At 42.0% G+C, this 22,228-nt stretch overlaps 1 protein-coding gene across 1 annotated transcript; it reads left to right on the top strand.

The window, feature by feature from the left end:
• Nucleotides 1-882: 882 nt before the first annotated feature.
• On the top strand, nt 883-21,568 carry TAF15 (TATA-box binding protein associated factor 15). The gene is made up of 16 exons (XM_063402497.1): nt 883-1,010; nt 4,772-4,808; nt 5,620-5,668; nt 5,853-5,943; nt 6,022-6,139; nt 8,618-8,901; nt 9,711-9,825; nt 16,172-16,206; nt 16,796-16,828; nt 17,351-17,460; nt 17,997-18,126; nt 19,370-19,459; nt 20,483-20,567; nt 20,656-20,741; nt 20,837-20,939; nt 21,209-21,568. Exons 1-16 carry the CDS (start codon nt 1,001-1,003, stop codon nt 21,246-21,248), a joined length of 1,416 nt encoding a protein of 471 aa, XP_063258567.1. The 5' UTR covers nt 883-1,000; the 3' UTR covers nt 21,249-21,568.
• The last annotated feature ends 660 nt before the right edge of the window (nt 21,569-22,228 follow it).

Consider the following 22,228-nt stretch of genomic DNA (forward strand, 5'->3'; position numbering starts at 1 on the left):
TTCTCTCTCCTTTTTTTTTTTTTTTTTTTCCCTTTAATTAATCATTCCAGTCACTGCTTGTTTTGCAGAAACTTATTTTCGGCTGTGGCAGTGGGATTTGCCTCCTGCTGCTACGCCCAGGGGGGAAAGAAAGAGCCCAACTTCTCTGCAGATCTGCTCAAACCATTCAGCTGAAATCAGAGAAAGCTCCTCACTGCCTTTAAAATTGAAAAAAACAGGGTAAAACCTCACTGTTCTCTGGGTACATGTGCAGCCTATCCCCAGACAGAAAGGTGCAACTGCTAGCTTCCCAACTCTCACAAGAGGGTAGTTTGATGTGAAACAAGAAATACAACTTCTAAAAATAATAAAATTAAATAATCAGCGTTGTTTTTGCTGTCTTCTCAATTCATCACTCTTCTATCTGAAGCAAACCCTCACGTTTCACAGAAGTGCCTCCCAAGATCATGACCCCCTCCCCTTCTTTGGAAAACCATTCTCCAAGTTGATATTTGGCTTTTTAGGATACCAGAAACGCTAGCAAACCTTTCTTATTTTTCTTTAAGACCCCGATTTTGGATGTTTTCTCTAACTCCATTTAGCATCTGCTACTAATGGTGATGCACAAATGGGGTACCGAGGGGAATAGGGAGGGCTGCTGGTGGGGAAAACCGGGCGTGCAACCCCCCATTTCCCTCTGCGCATCCTGACCATGCCCTGCACGTTTATTAATTAAATTAATTTAATCCTTTGACGCGATCCCCGCTCTGCCCGCACAGCCTGGCACCCCCTCTCCTTGGTACAACCCCCCCCCCCCAGCCCGCCGTACCTTGGCACGGCCCTGCTCACCTCCCGTCCCCCCCCGCTTCCCCAGCCAGTGGTAGGCGCCGCGCGCGCTGATTGGCCGCCCTGCCCCGCAGTCCGCGCGAGCTGCGGGTGCCTCAGTGTGCGCGCGGCCGGCGCGGCGGGCGGGTCGGTCCCTGCGCTCCTTCCGCTCCCTCCGCCCCTCAGCGCCGCCGCCATGGCTTCGGGTAGGTGCCGCCAGCCCCGCCGGGCTCAGCGGGCAGCGGCGGCTCCGCTTCCCGCCGCCGAGCGCGGGCGCGGTGGGGCGCGGGAGGGCGGGCGGCGCGAGCGCCATGTGGCGCATGTGGGAAAGGCCGCGGCCATGTTGCGGGGGACGCGCCCGCTTTTTCCCTCACGCCCCCCCACTCCCCGTGCTCGGTGAGGGGGAGGGGAGCCACGCCCCCGCCGGTGGCCCCCGTGGACACGCCCCCTTTAGCCGAGGCCACGCCCCCTCCCCGGGGAGCCCCGCTGCGCGAGCCGCTCGGGTCACGCCCCTTTGGGCGCGGGGGCGTGGCCTGGCGGGCGCGCCCCCCACCCGTCCGCATTGGGGGGGCTGTGGGGGCAGGGTCCATTTGGGGTCTTGTGCTCGGATGGTGCGTGGGGTGCAGCCCCCCCTTTTGGGGTCCAGGTCCCCCACCGCATGTGCGAGCCCCCCGTTTGGGCTGTGCCCCCCAGTGTGAGGTCTGGACCTCGTTTTGGTTCATACTTCCCAGTGTAGGCCCTCCCGCCTTGGGTCGTGTACCCCCACCGTGTGTGGGATCTGGGCCCCATTTTGGTTCATGCCCTTCTGTAGGCTCCCCCCACTTTTGGGTTCCCCCTGGTGCTAGATGAAAGCTCCTCCCTTTTGGGTCACAGCCCTTCTCCTGTGTGGACCCCGACTTTGGGTTGTGATTCCTCCCCCACACCCCATCCTGGTTTGAGATGTGGCTCACCTTTGGGACATGCCCCTCTCCGTAACGTGATTTGTGTGTTCCTTCTTTGGATCAGCACCCCCTCCCTTGGGTCTTGCCCCTCTTTAGCATGGGAACTGCCCTCCCCACCCTGCAGCAGGGCAGCCACCTTTGTGTCCCGGTGTGTGCTCCGCACACCGGGTGAAGTGAGGGGGCTCCACACTCCCTGCTGTGGGCTTGGCAAACGCCCTGGCCGGGATTGTTTTCCAGCGGGGGCTTTAGCTGTGCATAGAATCATGATCCGCTCTCCCGGGTGACCTGACACAGCCCAGCTTCTCCCGGAGCTCTCCAAGCACAATGTGCTGTTTCCTCATCCCCTCTGAGGTGTGGATGGCTGGGTCACCCGGCAGTGCTCCCCTGTGAAGCCTTGGATGGGTGTGGATGCTCGTATATCCCAGAGTGGGAGGAGGAATTCCAAGGCTGCCCGTGCTTTGTGGAGCGAACCGTGTTTTGTTGTGGTCGAGCCATTTTGGCGTTGTCTCGTGCTGTGTGTGTGTGATAGACAATACAAACAAAGCAAGGGGTGGTAAAAGAATCCTTTCATTCAAGGAGCGGTTATGAACCAGGAAATGTGTCCAAAGGTACTCAAATGAGTCCAAATCATGAATTTTTCTGCTAAATAAATAAAGCTTGACAGTAAATCACATCCACTTTCCCCTTATCTGTCAGCTACTGACCAGTCAAGCCACCTGTCTCCCCTGTTTTTAGTGATGTTCAAACGTGAGGTTCTTTTTCTTTGGAGGATACTGAGAGGCAATGCTGCTTCTTTATATTACTTACTTCATAAGAGAACCTCAGTTTTCAAATATATACAGCAAATTGTTCTACCTTGAGAGGAATAAACCCCCTGAGTAATGCAAGGTGTTTAGGCTGCTATGTCCCACTTCATCAACAGGAAATCTTTTCGTGGACTTTTTAAACATTCAAAAAAAATCGTAGGAATTTCCAGAATAAACTGTTATTTCCAAAAATCCTTGCAGACTCTTGTCCCCATTGAGATCACGAAAGTAAATCGATCAGAAGGCTGTAAGAGGTCCAGCAGAGGATGTAGAAAAATGTATAAATAAAGGAAATTCCTCTGATTGCATGCTTTCATATTTTGCAGGCTCCTTATCTGGTTGCTTTCAATTTTTTTCCCAAAAGGTTGTGGTTTGGTGGAAGTTTGTTAAGGGGAAGCTAAGGAGATTAAGTGCAGTTCTTAAATTTATAGTTAGTTACATCCTTACTCAAGAATTTTCTGATACAACCATTAATATTCATTAATTAGCAGCATTAATGACATATAAATGTTTGAGTTAAACGACAACCATGTTTCACAATGTGGTTTCCTGTTTAATAGTAATCTTCATATTAATTTAAATGGAAACTGGGTAAAAAATTTACCTTACCCCTTAAAAACAAACTTGAAGGGCATCTCTACATTGGATTTTTAATTGCTTTTCAATATGAAAAAGCAATGAAATATTTGTGTAGCAGTGCAAAAGGAGGAGAAATTCACATCTAAGCAAAACTGCTTTAGAGGATTTGAAATTTAACCTTTCATCTCATGTTAGCGTTGGGTGAATGTTTCTGTTACAGAATATGACATTTGATACTTTGTGTTGCTTTGAGGAGATACTTCACCGTTAAAAATTCTGCTTTGTGTCTGAATATCCGCGGTGATACCTGCCCCAGCTCACATCCATCACCTCAGGTGATGCCCTCATCAAAGCTCTGGTTAAGAGTCTGTGTAACCACTGGCAGGATTGGATTTATAACCTGCTGAGGGAGGTATAATGAGCAGATTCAGCAGTCTGATGAGTGCTTTGATTGGAAAATGGTTGCAGTCATTTATGACATTTACCCTGCCTTGTAATTAATTCTCATTGTCAGCATTTTAGGCACTTCTGGGGATAGAGGCTGGAGAGAGAATGTGGGGGAAAGGGTGAAATTGGGGATGAGAAGTTCCTGATAGATTTTATTAGACCATGGCACAAGAGTGTTTATACAAATTCTCAGAGTGATTGAAGAGAAAAAATGCAGGACTTATCCAGAATGTTTGGGTTTTGACAAGAAGGTGGAGATTTCAAGCAGAGATTTCCTGCCTAGGAAATGAGGCAGATGGAACCTGAGCAGTGCAGAGGCTGGGAGAGCACGGAGCAGAGTGGGGTGTGAGGAATCTGTGCAGAGCTGGGGTTGGGATGGATGTGAGGGATGGAGCAGGAGCCTGTGCAGAGCTGGGGTTGGGATGGATGAGGCTGATGGAGCAGGAGCCTGTGCAGAGCTGGGGTTGGGATGGATGTGAGGGATGGAGCAGGAACTGTGCAGAGCTGGGGTTGGGATGGATGAGAGGCTGATGGAGCAGGAGCCTGTGCAGAGCTGGGGTTGGGATGGATGAGGCTGATGGAGCAGGAGCCTGTGCAGAGCTGGGGTTGGGGTGGATGAGGCTGATGGAGCAGCGTGTGTGTGTTCTGTGTGCTGTGTCTGTCACGTGCTCTCAGCTGGGTTTTTCCTCTTGCAGTATGAGCAAAGGGAAGTGTTGTGGCTCCTCCAGCCCTGATTTTTCATCTCCCCTTCTCCCTGCCTTTATGCCCTTTAGCTCAGCAGAGCTTTCTTAGAGCATCCCAAAAAGGGGTTCAGCTGCACCGACCTACTTAGTTCTGCTTGATTAATTAAGCTGCTGCATTCTGCTCATTGATGATGGCACTGTACTCAGTAGCCATTAGAGGGGTTGTACAGTTCTGGGTATTTGAGAAGACTCCTTGAAAACAGAATTCAGATCCTTCAGAAGGGACATTTCCAAGTGTGTTGTGTCCCCCACACCCTGTGCTACTGTAATTCATTCCAGTCTTAGTATTTTCTCCTTTGTTAATAAAAGAGGAAGCTTCATTCTGCAGGAATAGTAGTTGTAATATCCAGTGTACTTGAACCTTTCTCCCTCTCCCCAAATTTTCTCCTCTAGTAGGTAGAGACTAAAATGTTCACTGAAAATTCACAATATGACTTATTTCTTCTTCTAGATTCTGGAAGTTACAGTCAGTCTGGGGGCCAGCAGAGGTATGTGAGGATTTTTGTTTCGCTGTTAGCAATTTCATCTGCAAACTAAAAGATCATTTAGTATTCCCAGCATGATGGCTGATTATTCAGGGTAGAGTATTGATAGGTTTTTGGAATTAAGGATGCAGAAAGCTTGCACCTGGGTCTTTCTCAAGATGACTTATAAAACAAGAGAAATCAGTCTGTATTCCTAAAAAGAAGACAATAATAATGTAATGTAAATTGGAATGACATCCTGTAATAGTAAGAACTTTTGAAATGGCATGAATATAGAGAAATACTTCTCATGTCACTGCCTTAAGCTGTTCACTAAGATTTTAGCCAAAGGCTATGATATTTGTTAAATGGCCCAAGGCTGCAGGGCATGTTTTAATAAGTGAGACAAGTGTTTTTATGGAAGTATAAAAATCATGGCTAATGCTGTCTGTGCTAATAAAGATGATGAGGTTTTGTGTATGTAGCACTGCCTTAGTTTGGGGTTGTATCTAAGTATGATGAGTTTCAGCATGTGCTGCTTCTGTCAGTTCATGAAGGCTTAAAGTGGCAGAATAATGAGTAAGTATAATATAAAATTACAGCAAACCCAGGTTTCATGTAAAAATATATTTGAAACACAGCAGAAATTAAAACAAGCTCTTCTGGCTTCTGACAGTCAACCATTAATTCATTGATGCAATTTTAATATGCCTGTAACTGCAGTACTTTGATTGTACACCTCTTTTGGAATGAAGAGAAACTTAGAGATACCAAAAATATCTTTACTTTGCAACGTGGGTGGAGGGCATTTCCTAAATGCATTTTTCTCTTCCAGCTACTCATCCTATGGCAATCAGAGCAGTCAGAATTATGGACAAGGACAGGTATGTTGAAAAAAACATTGTGGCTTTCAAAGCAGATGTTCCTTGAGTGAAAATAATTGTTCTTGGGCCAGGAAGAATTCCAGTCTCAGTCGTGCTTGATATTTGCAGTTGTGTCTAGCCAAGGAAAACTGTAATTTACTGTTGTGGAAGTTACACTTATTTGAGTACATTATTGAAATTACAGGGATATTCTGGTTATGGGCAGAGTGGAGACAATTCCTCCTATGGACAGAACTATGGAAGCTATCATGGGAACTATGGACAAAATCAATCAGGTTTGGCTAGCTTGTTACATTCATTGGCAAGATTTAAAAGGTGAATATTGACTAAAAATTCTCTTCCTCGATTTCCAGGTTATGGACAAGATTCCCAGGGATACGATGATGAATCCAGTTATGAAAATCAGAATCAGAGCTCATACAACCAGCAGTCCTATGGCAGCCAGGGGCAGCAGAAAGGGTCATCCAGAGGGTAAGGAAGCTGAGTTTACCAGTATCTATTTAAAGTATTGTCTAGTAGTTGTACATTCTTAACTAGAGCTATAATATATTTCTTGCTAACAATGCTGAGAAAAAGACAAATATTTGAAGGTCCACATCCTTGAAACATTTTTAATGTCTGAAAGGACAGGAGGTACAGGAAGAATATTTTTTTAGGTAAGAAGGATGGGGGTAGTTGTTTTGAAGTCAAGCTGTATGGGGGCACACACTTTAGAAAGTCTTTGGGCCGTGGCTGCAATGAAGAATGGACTTGGCAGAGTGTTTTGATTAGGAGAAAGACCTATCAAATCCCTCTCCAATCACATTCTTTTGTATAAACCTACAGTGCTCTTTTATTAACTTCAAATAAGCTCTTAGCTGCACTCAGATTACAGGCTGCTCAGAATGCCTATTCTTGAAAGAGAAAGGATTCAGAAATGTCATTTAAGAACTATATTTTGGTTTTCCAACTAATTAGAGCTCTCAGAACATCGTGGGTTTATATCCTCATCAGGAAATTAAATGTGCACATGCATGCTGCTATTGCAAATGTATTTTACTTGTGATGTTGTATTGGATTCAATTTCAGGAGGATTAATGATACAACTTTGAAAGTATGTTGGAAAACACAACCTAACTTCCCAGAATGACTTAAAAGGCCACTTAATGCTAGAATACCTTCACTGTCTACTTTACAAGCTTTATGCCTCCACACAAGATTACTGCTTGTGTTAGAGCTTTACTGAAGATCTTATGACCTCTTTTAAATACTCTGTTGAGTACTAAACCTCATTCTTGTGTCCAAGGTCCAAATGGTTTTGTATTTTTTGCAAGGTGATAAAACAATCTGGACTTGAGCAAACCTCTACTTGGTTTCTGGTTTTGTAGTTCTTATTATAAAACATTTTAATATTAAAAAAAAATCTTAATCTGCCAACAATAGATGCTTTCACTCAGATGTCATTTTTGCTTCCATAATGAAGGCAGGTACACAGTTAAGTTTTGTTTTATTTTGCTTTGTTTTCTGAGTATTTATTAGAGCTGTACAGAGGTAATAATGTAGTTTTTAACTCTGTAGATGTCCAGTAGAATAAAAATTCAGCACGTAGATTCTTCAACAAGTTGTGATCTGGAAAATAAAGAAAAGACCTTGAAGGGAAGCTTCTCAATGTGGGGTTGTAACAAATAAGGAGAAGGTAGCAGCTTTGAAGAGGGCAGCCCCAAAATTGTCACATCCTAGGGGAGGGAAGACAGAAAATAGTGGATCCTTTCAAAAATGCTTCTTTTGTTGGTAAAGGTGCAAAGCCTAAAGCAGAGCTGACTTTTTTGAAGTGAAGATAATAACAAAAATCTTCACAAGCTGTTTACCACTGGGATTAGCAAGGTTAAAGCTGATATCTGGGCTAGAAGTGGAGCAGAGCAGATTAAACAGTATTTACACAGTGGGATATTTTGGAATTGGTTAGACCCAATGCACTGGATCTGCAAGTGCTTTGAAAAGCTGGTGGAAACTTTCTGGAGGCTCTTGTATTTTTTTCCCTTTTTCTGAGAGACTTTCACTGGCAAGTAAGATTGCCAAAGACTGGAGAGTGGCAGATTTAGTGCCTCATCTTTTGAAAAAGGGTAAAAGCAGGGAGGGGGAAGAAAAGAAAGGGTGGCACAAGTCAGAGATTCTTTTCAGTTACTGAAAAAATAAGACAGCTAAGGCACAACTAAGTACCTGGGGGAAACAAAGGAATGAGTAACAGCCACTGTTCCCTGAATGCAATTTATTTCTCATAAATCTATATTATGCCTTGCCATGAAAGGCTAAGAGAACTATTCCCTCATATATCTAGATTTTCAAAATACTTTCGTTTCTACTTCAGATGCTGAAGTAGCTTAGGCAAGTGTGCTGTAGGTGAGATTCCCTTGTGGTTGTTCTAAAGTTATTAATCTTAATCTTAGAGAAGATTTGTGACTCCCTCTTGGAGTGGAGAGCTGCATTGTGTTGAAGCATCTGGATGTGATACTGCTCAGTGTTTCTGAGGAGGGTTGCTGGGACAGTGTAGATGGCACTGAGGTGAGAAGAACCACAGGTGTGTTACAGGCCACCAGAACAGTCAGAAGGATTCTTGATAAATTGTAGAATGCCCAGAAGAAGAGAGGTTGCAATTCAGTGAAAGCAAAATTTGGGGATTTTTTAGGCCTGAAGTCTCAGCTGCACTGTACAACACGAGCACTGAGGCTCTGCCCTGAGGTGCAGAGGGAAGGATTTGGTGTTTAGCAGGTCACAGGCTCTCCATCAGCCATTGATGGTACTGGCAGAGGGGGAAAAGCAGGTGTTGGACTGGGACATGTCACAGGAGTGATGCTGCTAAGTTATGTCATGAGGTACCTGTGATTTAGCAATGTCATGAATTTTCAGCTGTTAATTTTCTCTCTCTTCTGTGAACATTTAGCTATTAATTCAAATTCTCTTTGTTTCAAGTGGAAGAGGTTCTTATGAACAAAAGTCTAACTATGGTCAGCACCAAAGCTCTTATGACCAGCAGTCAAGCTATGGACAAAACCAAGACTCTTATGACCAGCAGTCGAGCTCCTATGACCAGCAGTCGGGCTATGGCCACCAGGGCTCCTATGACCAGCAGTCAGGCTATGGCCACCAGAGCTCTTACGACCAAAAGTCAGGCTATAACCAGCACCAAAGCTCATATGGCCACTCCCAGCAGTCCTACCAGTCTCAGAAGGGAAGCTATAGCCACAACAGCCAAGGTAAAATTCACAGCTTGAATTCAGTATTGGCCTGCCAAATTGAGCAGGAGCTCTGTGAAATGGTTGGATTTCTGTCTGCAAGCAGCTGATTGGATGAATGGTTAAATTCTTGCCCATGTTGACATTTTTGGGGTGTGTTTTATTTGTTAAAACTTACAAAACATTACAGGGAGAACAAAATCTCTTGGGGTTCCAAAATGGTTGCATTTAGGTATGTTAGAGCAGCCTTGCAGAGTCTCTGTCCATGAGTTCTGCAAATTCTAGATGGAATTTTTTTCCCAAGCTATTTTGAACCTTCTTCCTGCACGAGGGTGACATGTCTTGATCAGTCATGAAGAGCTTTTGCACTTCACATTCCAGCTTTATGCTGTGTAGGTGAATTGTGAGATAGGAGAAGTTTAAGATGAAGCCTTTTTTTTGCATTAACTTCACACCAGCAGCACAACCCACTCTATTTATCCTTGTTCTGTCTTCAGTGATATCTTTTGCAAGCTGGGAGGGCTGTGTGGAAGTCCAATGGAAAGTATATTTTAGACAAGATGGATTTAATGTTTGGAAAATGGAGTGTAATTACAGAGTGTTTTCTGATATACTCAGTGACCCTGGAAGCCAAGAGGGATAATGGAGCACAGTTTGGGTTTTTTTTCTTTTTTGGCCCAGAGCATGTCAGAGAGATTTAGGAGTTGATCCATCTCAGATGTAAATGGCAGAGTTACTGAAGAGGAGGTGGGAATTGCAGGGTGTGAATTTTCACTGTGCTGCAGTTTGCACTACAATTGACTCGTGTTTGGTTTGACTCATTCTCGCAGATGATCGCCGTGAAAAGAGCAGGTATGGAGAAGATAATAGAGGATATGGCGGGTCACAGGGAGGAGGTAGAGGGGGCTATGACATGGATGGAAGAGGTCATATGTCTGGATATAGGTAAGTGATCTCATTCCAGTGCCTGCAGCTCCTTACCCTTGTTTCCTATTATTTAGCTGGTTTTTGTTTATTATATGTCTGTTCCTGAGGTGGTTCAGGTTTAGATTTCCAAAATGGAAAGGTTTCTAAAATTAAACCTTTCTGCACTGCACAGAAATGGGTTTTGCCTAGGGGAGCAGCTTTTAGATTCACATAGACTGAGACCAAGCATTTGATTGTTTTGACACACAGCTGCATTTTATTTGCCTGAGTTACAATACAAAAACCTCCCCAGCCCACACTTGTTTTCAGTGATAGGAAAACCAACAGCCAGTGATTGAGAAAAATTCATAAAATTCATACCTAAGGTAGCTCACATTTTTCCAGTGTTATGGCCTAGAATAACTTAGTAGTAACATTACTTGTTCTTTGTTGCCTTTTTTTCAGTTATAAACTTCTATTAAAATACACATCTTTTATTACTGATTTATTTGTCAGTCTAAACACGTTTATTTGGGGTAGATCTGAAATACTAACAATGCTGTCACCCCTTTCCCCATTGCCTTAGGCCCTGTACTGTCAAGAAAATTTATGCACATATTTAATCTACTGTGCTTGCAGATGATTCCATGCAGAGGTCTGTGATTAGGACCTTGCCTTTAAAGCCTACTGAATTAAACATGTGACACATTATTTATTAATAACTCACACAACTGGCTCCCCTTTGTGTCCCTCTGAGTGGTTGGAGGTGCAGAGGGCTCATTGATGCAGGGCAGGAACGCTGAAGCTTCCAGAGAGCTTTGAGGTGTTGCTTGTCAGCACCACTTACCCTTCAAAAGGCTGCACAGCTCTGGGTTATTCCTAAACTCCAGATGAAAAACTCTGTAATTATACAGTGTTTTCTGTTGGAACGGATCTGATTTAAATAAAATAATCCTCTACTTGGTTACTTTTAAAGGTATTTTTTTTAAATCTGTTTGCTTCTGAGATGCTCCTAAATTGTAATTAATGGTTTGTTTATAATGATGTAGGAGGATCTTACCCCTTCTAATTAGGTGTGGTTGCACAATTAGAAAAGCATATTAGCGTTATTTTATGTTTGCTGGGGTTTTATATAATATAAACTTAATGCATTTTTTTTCTGTAATATTTTTTATAGTAAACACACATTTATATACTATAAATAAACATAAATATATATAACAAAGAATTATATATAGGACCTCACATGAAAATAACAAGCAACATAATTTCTAAGTTAATTTTAATTTTCAGTTAAAACTAAACTTTTTTTAATTAAATTCTCTTTGTGGATGAGGATTTTCCATATTCCTGTGATAAAAACTGGTTTTTTTTAAAAAGCTTTATAGCCAAGCCCTTCCCAATAATAGCAATGAATGTGAGCTTCAAAAAACACACTACTGATAGATTTTGTCACTTTGAAACAAACTTGGGTCTTTGCAAGATAAAGTCAAATGTATTAATAATGTCTGTGAAAATAAAGCCTCTTGCCATATTTTTCCAAAATGTAAGGAAACCTTTGCTCACACATCCATGTAGATCATGGAGGTTTACTGAACTGGGAAGGCAAAAGAAGGGGAAAGATGGGAAGTGAATGAAGAAGTGGAAGAAAATTCAGGAAAGTGGGAAAGCATTTATTAGGAATTTTATCTGCTTCTGTTAAGTGATGTAGACTTTAATGGTATTTTTTGTGGAAATTGTCTGGAGCAACAGTGTCATATATCTTTATTCAGTCTTTTTGCATAATTGTGACAGAGGATTCTCCTTCTGACATACGTGTTTTACCAGACATGCTTATTAGAAAAGTCTTAAAGATTAAATTAAATAACAAACTCTATAATGAAGGGGAAAATACCTTGTAATAAGGTAAGAAATCATGTTTAGTCCTGTGAAAATGTGGGGTTTAAGGGTAGGGGTTCTTTGGGGGGGCTTATATTCTTGGGTTTCTCTTATTTATTTATTTATTTATTGGGGAAAAATACATATAGGAATATCAAGCTGATGTTCAGTAGCCACCATTTTCAGTTGTTCTGGTCCCCTTTTAGTGCTAAACCATGGAAATTCCATAGCCATCAGGAGATAATCTAAAAATCTTATCTGCACAGATACTTTAGTGATGATGTAATCACAGAATTCCAAAATGGTTTGGGGTTGGAAGGGACCTCAAAAATCATCTTGTTCCACCCTCTGCCATGGGCAGGGACACCTTCCACTATCCCAGGGTGCTCAGAGCTCCATCCAGCCTGGCCTTGAACACTTCTGGGGATGGAATAATAATAATTATTATTAATTATAATAATTGGCTTTGACTTTGATAGTGCTTAGAAAATAACGTGTAAAAATTGCTGCCTGACTTTATGAACAAATTAATAAATGTGAGGCCAAAATGAATGAATCACTTGTTCTTAGCTAATAATAATAATTCTTCCTTGACTGACATTTAGGGAGAACTTGGTGCAGCTTTAGAGGTGTAGTTTTATTCTGACAACCAGGAGGACTTGGACATGTCCTGTACTGAAAGCTTTCAACACTCATTTTCCATTTGTGCCTGTGCAAAGTCACCCAGCACTGAGAAAAAAATATCTTTTGAGAAATTCCAGTTCAGATTTCTTAGCTGATGTTAGTCCAGTAGAGAACACACATTTGTCATGTGTCAGAAGTTCACATTTTAGTTTTAATAACTTGGGGTTTCAGAATTATCCTTGAGATTTTTTTATGGTCTTGAATTGTATATTTTAGGATCTTAATAGAATTTCCCCACCCTATTGTTTTGAAGCTTATTAATTGATTATCTCATTCATTTTTATTCTGTCTAAGAAGTAAAATGTTTCCCTTTTCTTCATAGTAGAAGAGTGTCATTTTTTGGTTAGAAAGCAGGAGCAGCAGGTCTTGAGAGTGCAGAGTTCTACTTTAAGATATTCAGCCAAGCTTTTTAGAGTCCTCATCTGAAAAATAAGGAATTAATGGCTACTGTGGCTGGGGAATTGAATTGTTTTGGTTAAGGCCATAAGTGGGAAACACAGGAGCAAACAGAGCAGTGAGAGAAGCTTTGCTTTTGGCTCTCCTCACACAGACTGCTGGGGGAACCACAGAGATGTAGTTCAGGAGGGATTTGCCATTGTGTTAGGATTTGTCATAGAAATCCTGATTTTGCTCAGCATAGATTATTTTTATCTCTTGTGCAGATTTATAGTGACTCACTATAAACAAAAGCTACCTATGCAGCTTAATTGTTGTATCAGCTATTAGGAGTGGGAATTAGTGTGATATAAAGAAACTACAGCGTAATGCAGATGTGTTTTACAAATGTGGTTTGTGTTCAGAATTAATATTTTGACTGCTAACAGATATGCTTGAGCTTAGCCTTATGGAGGCTTCAGAAAAATGTGAACAGAGGCAATAAATATAAGCAAGGGAAAAAAACCCCATCTGTCAGTGACTGTTGGTGCACTAAATATTCCTTTCTTGTTTGTAAAATACACTTTTAGGTGTTAGGGACACGCTTGGTGAGACAGATACACGTTGGAGGCTGAAATTTGGTCCCTGGATTCTTCGTGCTGCTTCTGCCAGTATCTGATATTTATAAAACTGCATTTCTTGTATTTGAGCTCCCCATATTACCTGTACTTCAATTTAAAGAGCTATTCCCTGCTGGATTAAGCAATACTTAGATGAAGTCCAGTTACAGCCTAGTAGGGGATGATAAATCTATGATTGAATATGGGAAAAAAGAACTGAGGATTTTTGTTTCATAGCAGCAAGTTCACACTTGCTGAAGGCACTGAGTGGTGCCTTGTCACGTTCTGGCTGCCTGCAGTTCAGCCTCTTATTTATTATCCTGGTGGCACTGCTGAATTTTAACTGCCTGTTCATGTTTCTAACATAGGATATTAAGACTCCAGACTCCATCTGGTCACACATCTCTGAGGTCTGTGTGCAGGCCTGGTAAAGCAGTGGGCTGTGAAATGCTGCAGTTGTGTTTTCCACATGTTTTATGACAATAATATAAGAACTAATTCATGTGCTGAGGTTGAATTTTGGGTCTCAATGAGGGGTAAATCTGAGACTGTGGCATCGGCTGCTTGCAGTTCCTGTGTTTGACTTGCTGCAGGATATCTGCCTGCTCTCAGGGACTCTTGGCTGGCTTTGCCCAGCAATTGCAGGAAGGTAACAAACTGCAGCTTCGTAAATCACATATCAAATGCCACATAAAAATGTAGGAAAGCATTCATCCATCATCAAAGGTATCTTACCAGTAGATTGTTCCAGATTTTTGTTGGGTTGGTCATGTGAGACTAAGCAGAAGACAACATGCTGAGGCATACTTGGGCAAAAACTGTATTTCTGTAGACATTAATTAAAAAATAACTAAAATTACCGATTGCACTCGCTAGTGCAGGGTGCAGAACTGCTGTATCACAGAATTAAGGCATGGGACTGTGACTTTCTTTACATTTTGTGTATTCAATCCAACTTCTCAGGATCATGGTGCACACATTTTCATCCCAGCATCCTACAAAACCCTCACTTCCAGCAAAATCCTGGATGTGTTGACACAAACTTACTTGGTGTAAGTTTTTAGATTGTTGGGGTTTTCTAACTGCTGTACACTTCCTCATCAGAAAAATGTGTTTGTTCTGGATACTGCTGTCCTGATGAGCTGGGACCATATCTGGGGCTGGAAAATTTTCATAACAATTTAGATGGTTGATATTATTCACTGTTGTTGTGTCTGAGTTAAAATCCCAGAACAACAGGCATCCTACTAAAAATTGTTGTGTCATAATGAAGTTTATTTTCAGCTGAAGTGAATTTGAGGTGGCAGAAAGGTATTTACAGTAAATTTTATCATCACTGTTGTGTTTTGAATCATCAGTCCTTGAAAACAGCTTTGAATAAAGACCAGCACTGATGCTGCATGCAAATTCTTTTATGAGCAGAGTGAATTAATGAATAAATGACACTGCAGTTTAGCATTCAGTTTTCTTCTGTGGAACAGAAATAAAGTCTGCAGCAAAAAGTCACCCTCCAAAGGGTGTCTCTTAATCCAGGTTTGATAATAACCTGTTGAAACCTTATTTGGTCCTCACTTTGGGCAGATTTTCTCTCATAAATGTTAAATATCAACAGCTTCCATTCCTGATTTTCCATTTGCTGTAACAGATGGACAGAGTGCCAGAGAAATGATTCCCTAATTTTACTTCACTGCCTTTTGGTGGGTGCTTGTGTGCCCTGCTTGGACTCTGCTGCGTGAGCAGACAGATGGAATTAACACACTGATTTCTAGTCACAAAGTGCTTTGGTGAAGAGGCACAATAACTCCAGGGGCTGGAGATGTTTCTCTGCAGCAGGGTTTGAGCTCACACTGCCTTTATCATGGTGAGAAAGCTCTTGGGATTAGGTGATCCTGCCTGATTTTGAGGTGGCAGCTGTGTTCCTCAGAACGAGGGGGACAAGCAGGCAGTTGAGATAGTCCTTCTGACATTTTGTTATTGACTTTCTAAAATAATCCAGTTGTATTTTTCCAAAGGCTCTGAGTATTGATTATCTCGTGTTCAAAACATGGATGCAATTAAAAATGCTGTCGTGAAAAATCCTTCCAGTACAAACCTTTCCAGTGGAAAAAAAAAAGTGAGGGTTTATTTTCATGCACATAATTGGAGGCATAACAACCTGTTTTAAATCCCCTTCTAACCTTTGAAAGTTGATGTGTGTATTCTCTTAACTTGGTCTACATTTTGTGCCACAGGTTTCAGAATGAATGAAATAAAACTTCACGGCCTCTGCTTTTGAAGCTCACATGCACACACCCCTTCTCTGTAATGCCAAGTGCTGTAGTACAGTAGGTCCCCACAGACCCTTGCTCAGAGAATGGCTCATTCTGCTAATTTATCCCCTCTATTATGAATGCATAACAATAGAGATTAATTTTAGCTCTTTTGACTTCTAGGAAAGTACTAAAGTACTAATTATTCCAAAGTAGCAATTACATCTACAATTTAAGCCCACATTAATCTTCATGAAAATAATGTTTTTGTTTTGAACCCCAGTTTTGAATAGCTGGTATTTTGGCTGATGGGATGGGAGAAAGTATTGAAGCAGCCACATGTGTATGGGTTAAAGTACTCCTTAGGGCTTCTCTTCTCCCGTGCAGCACCCTGAGAGATTTTTTTTTCTTTGTAATTTAATCTTTGAACATGAATGGGTAGTGAGGAGAACGTAGACATGGTGCTTTAGCTGCCAGACAGTAATTCTCAACTTGTCATCAGTTAACTGTAGATTGAGCCTTGGGCTCAGCACGTAGAGACTTAAGGAAGAAATCATTTCTTCAATTTTTCCTCTGCAGTGGTGGTGACCGTGGTGGCTTCAAAAATTACGGTGGTAAGTGCCGAGTATCCAAAAATGTTTCAGTGGAAATTCTTTATAAATCTAAAAGCCACCAATATCTTGTTACTATCTAGTAGAAGCATTATAGAGTTTTGGTGAGGCTGGTGTGTTCACGAGTTTTAATAGCCAAACTTGTAGCAATAAACTGGATTTCTACTTTGTCAAATTGCATGAAAGAATTTGTGGAGACAGTGACGTTCACCGGATTTTTTTTTTCTTTTCTTTTTTTTTTTTTAATTTTTGTTACAAATACTTCTTAGAAAGGTACTAGAGGTAGAAAAAAAAACAAGTGGGAAACTGCTTGGTGATGTGACAACCAGCATTTGCAAGCAAACACCAGCACAGCATCAGTGTGGCAACTGCCACATGCTGCAAGTTAAAGAACACGTTAACGTCCTACAGACACCTTCTGTTGAACGTTTAAATCTAAATATTCTCTAAATCTCTGGTTAATGCCTTAGATCTTAGATGCATTGCATACATTCTTTGTATATTTTCTTGTTGCTAAAAAAGTCACTTGAATGTGTTGTGCTAAAAATAGTCTTTTTTCTTTCTTTTTTTTTTTTTCAAACCCATATCGTAGGTCAAAGGGATTATGGACCGAGATCAGATGCTGGTAAGGAAACAAGCCATGAGTGGGAGTGGATTGTAGCTCTTGGGTCACTGTTTTTAAAATGTTTGTCTAGAAAGATGGATGTGGCTGCAATTCCCATGGCTCTAAAGAAACCTAGCTAAAGCATGCCTTCCTTGAAAGAAATGTATTTAATTAAAGTGCACGTGAAGTTTTGGATGTTAATGCAGCAAGTAAGGATTTCCTGATGAATTCTGAATGTGCTTGAGCCAAGCAGCTGCTTTCACTGCCATCACACTTCTCTAAGCTTGTGTTATTTAAAACACACTGCCCTGGTGGGCTGGGATGCCCAGCTGCATGAATGTTGGGTGTGAGGGAGGTTGGCTGCCTAGTGTATTCAGTTGATGGTGTTAACCTCAAAATTAAGCTCCCTGCTCCTCTTTTATTTCACACAAAATGTCTCTGGGATTTAAGAGTCTGCTACTGGGCAGCACAGAGCTGAGCTCAAAATATTGCTGCAGTTACTCCCACAAAAACACGTGGTAAATGTAGCTTAATTTTCCACAGATTCAGAGTCTGACAACTCTGATAACAACACCATCTTCGTGCAAGGACTTGGAGAGGACGTTTCAACAGATCAAGTGGCAGACTATTTCAAACAGATTGGTATCATAAAGGTATGTGAAATGAGAAATCATGGGTCAGAAGAAGGGAACTGGTGGAGCTGGTGTACTGGAAATGTACTGGTATCATTCAAGGCAGAGTTCTCTCTGACTCCCCAGCAGTTGGAGATAATATTTTATCTGGGTTCCCAGCTGACAGCTCATTTGTAAGCTGGCAGCACTAGCACCTTTCTCCTAGTGACATTTAGATTGCTTTGTGTCTCTTCTTTAGTCTTTATAGCCCTGACACTCTATCCATTGTGCCACCCTCATACTGCAGCACGTGTGCCTCTGTTCTGTGGCTGCTGCTTCTGGTTCTGCAATTCTAAATTAGGATTTTGTGCACTTGACCTCATTTTTTTTGTTTAAAAGTGAGCCCATCATTACTTCATGGAGCACAGCCAGTCAGTATCCTTCAGTCAAATCCCTCTGTTTCTGCAGGCCAGCCCAGGGAGAATATTCTCACTAAAGATACTTTGTGTTACAGTTTATGCTCTGAACTGATTTCACCAGTGTTTCTGCTGTGCCAAGTGTACAACCTTTCTTTTCAGACCAACAAAAAGACTGGCAAACCCATGATAAATCTGTACACAGACAAGGATACTGGCAAACCAAAGGGAGAAGCCACAGTATCTTTTGATGACCCTCCTTCTGCTAAAGCAGCAATCGACTGGTTTGATGGTGGGTGAGAGTTACCTGTTCCTTTGGCTGTTTATGAATCTAACAGGCAGTGGAAGAAGCAAATCAATCACCTTTTTTGAGACCCAGTGTTGCTATTTATATAGCTTTTGGTTTGGGTTTTTTGGTTTTGTTTAGGGTTATAGTTATTTTTTTTTCTTAAACAGAGACCTGTATTTCATGGTTTCTTGTGTGTATTGGATTTTTCTCATTTCATTAACCAGCAGATAGTGCTTTAGACCAAAAATGCGCAGTGAAACTGAGGGTTTGCTGCTGTACCTCCGTCACACATGCACAAGGTACAAGAGGCAGTGTTTGTGTAACTTCTTGTTTAGACCAACAGAGCTGTAATCTGTGTTAGCAGCTGGAGGGACTCTGCAGTGTTGCATTGATATTTTTAGTGTCGTGAGAGCAATTTTAGAGTTTGGGAATGGTTATGGCAATTTTGTGCTCTGTTTATATACACTGAAGAACGAGGTTTTAAAATTACGGAGTTATCCCAGAAATATATTGATGTGAAACTCCTGAGACTTCAAGAAATACAGTGACACTCCTGTAATAATAAACTCAAGGAGTGAGGGAAAAATGCCTCCTTCTGTCACCTTGTGTGTTCAGAGAATTTTAGTGATACTGGGTAGAAACAAAAGGTCAGACTCTGCATCTGGTGGGAGATGATACTGCTTTAAAAAATGGCATGGCATGCTTGTCTGATGTTTGTATTTGCTAATAAAATGCAAATTGACTTTTGTTTAAGAGGGTAAGGCAAATATGACTATATTAGGCACATGTGCAGTGCTGTTTGTTTGTGATAAACATTGGATCTATGAAGAGCCCAGTCTCTGAAAACCATGAACTTTATTTAAATAGACTTGGGAGTTAAGTTTTGGGCTGGCTGTTGAGTGGTACAAAAGCCTTGTTGCCTTGGTGGAATTACAGATGGTTCAAACATCCAAACTACTTCCCCACGAGCATGGCCAAAAATGTTTTAGACATTCTGATGTCTTTAAATGGTAACTTACAGATCTTATTTTAACTCAAATATCTGTAGGTTTGTGGAGAGTTTAGCAAGTACATCAGTGTTTCCATCTCACCTTTGCACCAGTGCTTTCAAAACTAAGAGATTTACTGCAGCTTCCCTGTGTCTCAAGAGTTTTGTGTTCAGTTTGGGTGTGCAAATCACTTCTGCCCTGCTGGGCTTGCTGCTGTGTTGTTGGGAGCTGTATTGATCCCTTCTCTCCTCCCACAGGAAAAGAATTCAATGGCAATGTTATCAAAGTTTCTTTTGCAACCAGAAGACCTGAATTTATGAGAGGAGGTGGAGGTGGCGGGCGTCGAGGTGGGACTAAAGTCTGTAGACTCCTTGTTTTTGCACAGTTAAATGCTTTTTTTGACTATGATTGATTTATTAAAGAGAAGTTGACTTTGAAGCAGTGATTCATCAAATATATGAGCCTTTGGGATTCTGCCAGGAAAGGGAGTAATAAGGCTTGAACCCAGTTAAGTAAACTGAAATCTGTAATCTCTTCTGCGCAGCGCAGAATTTATGCCTTCCTTTAGAGCTGGAAAGTCTCCAGATCTCATCTCAGTGTTGCTTTTAAAGAGAAAGTATAACAGGGATGTTGAACTGTACCAGCCTCACATATATAGGGGGGAATTCCCAGTGAGTATTTGCTTCTTACAGCAAAGCCTTGAGATATTCTGTTTCCAGCTGGGATTAGCAGGGTACATAACTCAGCTGCTGCTGACTTGGAGCAGCAGTTAGATTTCTGATTCCTTTAATCAAGGCCTTATCAATCTCCCTGATTCTCTGCATGTACAGTTTTGTCAGTAATCCACTGGGTATTCATTACCATTTTCCAGGAATCATGCTTTAGGCAGTGACTGTCAACAAATTCTAGTTCTGAAATCAGGCAGTTCTGTAGGCCGATGAAAAGGATCCTTCAACAACTTCATTTGGTATAAAAGTTCTGAATTTTGTGATGCAGAAAGCAAGGATGTTGTGCCTGTGTCAGAGGCATCCTGGGATTAATCCAGACAGACTTCTTTTATTGTTAAATTTTTGTTCTGTCGCTAAGTCTGGCCATAAGTAACTGATCTTATACCTTGTTAAATCTTTCTGAAATTTTATTAATGCATGTAGTGGGTTTATATTTACCCAGTGGCAATTCAAGCAGATCAGGTTTCCCTTTACTGCTGAAAAAGAATTTATAATAAATAGTGGGAATATATTTGCATTAAACATCCCTTCCACCGTAAAGGACTGTGTGTCACTTGGGGTCTGAGGGCAGTGACAATCTTTGATACCTGTTCATCATGTGCAGTTCATAGAACTTTATTCTGATTATAATTTTGTCTGCAGGTTCACGAGGTGGCTATGGAAGAGGTGGGGGCTTCCAGGGTAGAAGTGGGGAACCCAAAAATGGTGACTGGGTTTGTCCTAACCCGTAAGTGTCATTTTAATTGGGATGGGGTGTTTCATGTGTGCTTCATCTTCACTGCTCAGTCTGGGGAATGAATCCTTGTCTGTTCCAGGTCCTGTGGCAACATGAACTTCGCTCGCAGGAATTCCTGCAACCAGTGTGGTGAGCCCAGACCAGAAGATTCACGTCCATCAGGAGGTCTGCAAAAAACAGCTACACCCCTTAAATATTGAAGGTGTTCACATCATCTGCGTGTTTCTGAAAAAGCTGATGGTTTCTGTGTTTTTCCCCAGATTTCCGTGGGAGAGGTGGCTACGGAGGAGAGCGGGGCTACCGAGGGCGCGGCGGCCGAGGCGGGGACCGGGGAGGGGGCTACGGGGGCAAAATGGGAGGAAGGTAAGAGCAGCCTTTGTCCTTGCTTGGCTGTGGGATTGGTAGGGAGCGTGGGAAAAGGGATGTTTATGTGTGCAAGTGCAACTGCCATGAAAATATGAACTGCAGATAGGGAGAATCACTGCGGCTGTTGAGTTTTGTGAATGTTTCTTGATAGGCTCTCTATAAACACAGAGCACATACAGACGTCACTGCAGAAATGTTTGATTGAAGGGACTGTTTGTTATTTGTTTCGTTTGTTACTTGCTTAGAACCTTTCCTTTCCCTTCCAGAAATGATTTCAGAAATGATCAACGCAACAGACCATACTGAAGACCACTGTGAATGTTTTGTTTGTCTTCTTGATGCGTTTGATAGTGAAATTGCCTGCAGCTTCACCCATGGCCTCTTTCGATAGTGGAATTGAGTGAAACTAGATTTTTATTTTGGTGGGAGGGATTGGGGTGGTTTGGGAGGATTTTTTTTTAAGCAAGACATTGAAATTTAATCCTAATTTCCACATTCTCTTTTCTTCCCCTTCCCCATACCTTTTCAACAGGCCCTAAGAAGGAAAAGGATAAACTGTAAAATATTGCCAAAATATGAAGTGTTTTGTAATACAACAATAAATGCTGATTGTTTTATTTGTGAAATCCTACTGTGTCACAATTACTTGAGTTGCATGCATTTCCTTACACATTCCCAGTGTTCCTGTGGTATGGCTTAAGCAGTAAATAGACACTTGTTTGGAATGGCACTGCAGCTCTGACCTGAGCTCTGTGTGTTCACAGGATCTGCAGTCAGGTCAGTGATGAGCCTCCTTGCTATCCATTCCTCTATCCTGGATTTGCAGACTTGTCCCCTGCTCCTTTCCTTTTTCTCTCCAGTGGGGCCTGCAAAGCTGCTTTGGTTGCCCTGCACCCTGAGGGGAGCAGGCAGAGAGCAGTGTGAGTGTGTTCTGCTGCTGCCAGGGGGCAGAATAGCTCAAAATACAAGGCGGGATGGCTTTAAAAAAAGTGATTTGCTACGTCTTGCTGCACTTGCTGCTTTTGGAATGTGGGTGATGGAAACAAGTGTTGTGTGCAGCTGCTTCATCATGGCGGTCAGATGTAGGTGAGGTTCAGTAGGTGCATTGTGAACATTTGGGATTTAGCTCTGCAGCCAAGGGAGAGAAAAAAGGGAGGTTAATTATCCCTCCTGCTCAGATAGGTCACTGCAGAGGTGAGCAGTGTGAGAAGGTGGCACTGTCCCAGTCAGTTCATGTCAGTGCTGCCTCTGTGTCACAGCCTTTGAGAGAGAACCTCTGGCTGTCC

The sequence above is a fragment of the Prinia subflava genome, chromosome 8, assembly GCF_021018805.1.
Source record: "Prinia subflava isolate CZ2003 ecotype Zambia chromosome 8, Cam_Psub_1.2, whole genome shotgun sequence".
In the NCBI taxonomy this organism is placed as follows: Eukaryota; Metazoa; Chordata; class Aves; order Passeriformes; family Cisticolidae; genus Prinia; species Prinia subflava.